The 2,546-nt window shown below is 40.5% G+C and overlaps 1 protein-coding gene across 2 annotated transcripts in view; it reads right to left on the reverse strand.

Annotated features, from left to right (window-relative positions):
- Positions 1 to 2,546, reverse strand: part of Grin3a (glutamate ionotropic receptor NMDA type subunit 3A) — a 192,443-nt gene that overhangs the window by 115,356 nt on the left and 74,541 nt on the right. For both annotated transcript variants that reach the window (XM_028780015.1, XM_028780014.1), the window contains exon 3: positions 421 to 1,468. In XM_028780015.1, coding sequence (XP_028635848.1) covers positions 421 to 1,468 — 1,048 coding nt within the window. The remainder of the gene's footprint in view (positions 1 to 420; positions 1,469 to 2,546) is intronic.

The raw sequence follows: 2,546 nt of genomic DNA on the forward strand, positions 1-2,546 counted from the left end.
TCTCTCTCTCTCTCTCTCTCTCTCTCTCTCTCTCTCTCTCTCTCTCTGTGTGTGTGTGTGTGTGTGTGTGTGTGTGTTTGCAAGCAGTTAACCTTGAAGGTTGCTTACTTCTCAGGATCCATCTTGTTTTTATATACATGTCTTTCATTGTTCCTGAACTCACTGGCCAACAATCCACATATTTCTACATCTGTGGTGCTGGGATTAGACACCAACCCTCTCTCCATTTTTTTTATGTAAGCTCTGTGGACAAAGCCTAGATCCTTATCTTATGCTATACTTGGTATACTGATTGAACCATCTCCTCAGCCTTAAAGAATATTTTTGAATCAAATGAGGAAGTCAGGTATACCACAGAATTAGACAAAACAAAAAGTTACCATAGCAACAAGGAAAAGATGGAGTAAAAGAATCAATTACCTTAGGGTCATGGATTCCAGAAAGTTCTTCATAGATCTTCTCACCTACCATGACAGCAGCCAAGTTTGCTGTGTATGTAGAAAGGCAAAACATACAAAAAATTGCCCAAAGATTCATCAGAAACCTTCCAGTCCAGCATTTTGGGGGTTTGATGGCTGCTGTTCTGCCAAACAGGAGGGCATAGCAGACATTCAAGGCTGAGGAGAAGGAGAAGACTTTGTTTCTGTTCCTCCCCTTAGGAGTCATACCAAATGGGCTCTTCCATTCATACAGAGTGAGAAAGATGGCAGTGATATGTAGAGCCACGAAAATCCCCAGCCACATGGTCCAGTGGAGTGGCCACATGAAGGCTCCTATTGGAGCTGCTGTGTCTCGAGTCCTCACTAAGATGCCCAAACTGGTTGAGAAGAAGGGGCTGGTGAAATCTATCACCTGGCTTCGAGCAGTATTGATGCTGAAAGAAGTGACTGCCATGTTGGCTGTTCCACTCAGAAGATCACCAACCAACCCAGTCCAGTGACCATTTTTCCAAGCTCCATACTTTCCATCCCCTACAATATAGAGGTCAAAGTCAAAGTTCATGTCTTCTGCTAGCTGTTCCAGCAGATCAATGCAATACCCATAGCAGCACTTCTTGAACTTTATTGGCACTGTATCATTACTACTATGCAGGCTGCTAAACAGGCTGTCCAGTATGGAAGAGTCATTAGTCATAGGGTCTAGACAGAGTTGCCCAGCAGGGCATAAGCCTTCATCATCTACTTCTCTTGTGAAAACAAATGGGTGTTCAATCAATGTCACCACCCTCAAGTGTAACTTGTTTGGGTGGTGGAAGTGGGTTTTGTGCCTCTGGGCCTGCTCTGGCCATATTCCAGAGTCCATGACAATCCTTCCCCCTTGCCAGCTGCCCAGGCGAGTCCACATTGGCTTTCCCATAGGGTCATGCTGTAGGTTCCAGATGAAAAAGTTGTTCTCTGAGCTGATGATGGTGGATCCCTTTACTTTGATGGAACCACTGAGACCTCTGAAAGTGGTGTTGGCTAAAAACCTAGGAAAGAGGATCAAAGGTAGAACATAAGAAAGACAGGCAATGCCAAGGTCAAGTACCAGTGCCGATCGATCCCTGCTTCCCTGTCTTAACACAAAGAAGCCCTACAAACAATACTTCTTTATTTTTTGACATAATATAATCACATCACTTTCCCATTTCCTTTTCTCCCTTCAAACCTTTTCATATACCCTTCCTTTCTCTCTTTAAAATCCATGGGCTCTCTTTTCATTAATTTTTGTTGCATACATATATGTATAACTTGTTTATTCTGTATAATGTTACTTGTATGTACAATGCCATTGTATTTGGTATGGCAATTGGTATTGTAAAAACAATTGGTATACTCTTCTCTGGGAAGTCCAACTTTTAAAAACAAAGGCTTTGTCTATATTTTCTTCAAGAATAATATAGAAATGGAAATGTTCTATTTCATTGAACTAATGAGATCTTATATTCAAGTTCTGGTTCTGTTAAGGAGTTTGACAATTGGTTTTGTTCTAAATATTTTGATTGATTTTTAAAAGAAGCACTCATTACTCTTAAATACTTTTACAAGTTCCCAACTTATGGAGGTTCCAAACATCTTTGACATTCAGTTCTACTGTTTACTCTTTGTGATTCTGATGAAATCTGTTCGATGAAAGTTTTAGAATAGAAATGAGTTTCAGTAAATATGTATATTCTTTTATAATTGTTTAAAATTGCATTCATAACATTAGGGAATAGCCAGCTTTTGTACAGTGTTTTTCCTTGTAGAGTAGAAAATTAGCATATCACTCCTCATGGGGCCAATCAGAGATGCATGCTGGACATTATCCACAGAACAAAGAAAAGGATGATAAATAAACTTGCTGTTCCCAGGACAGCCTTAGGCTACCCTTCTTCATCATTACAGGAAAACAACTGGGCCTGACTCTAGAGAAAGACTGCCAGAAGTCAATGCAAGGAAAGTGACTAACCAAATGCTACCTGATTTCTAGCACTGTGAACACTTTCAGTGTACCTTTGACATTGACTAGACAGGAAAATGCTTGGCCACAGCACCTGTCTTTCTTGAGCAGAAACAGAAGATAAA

The sequence above is a fragment of the Grammomys surdaster genome, unplaced genomic scaffold (genome assembly GCF_004785775.1).
Source record: "Grammomys surdaster isolate TR1022 unplaced genomic scaffold, NIH_TR_1.0 363, whole genome shotgun sequence".
Taxonomy (NCBI): Eukaryota; Metazoa; Chordata; class Mammalia; order Rodentia; family Muridae; genus Grammomys; species Grammomys surdaster.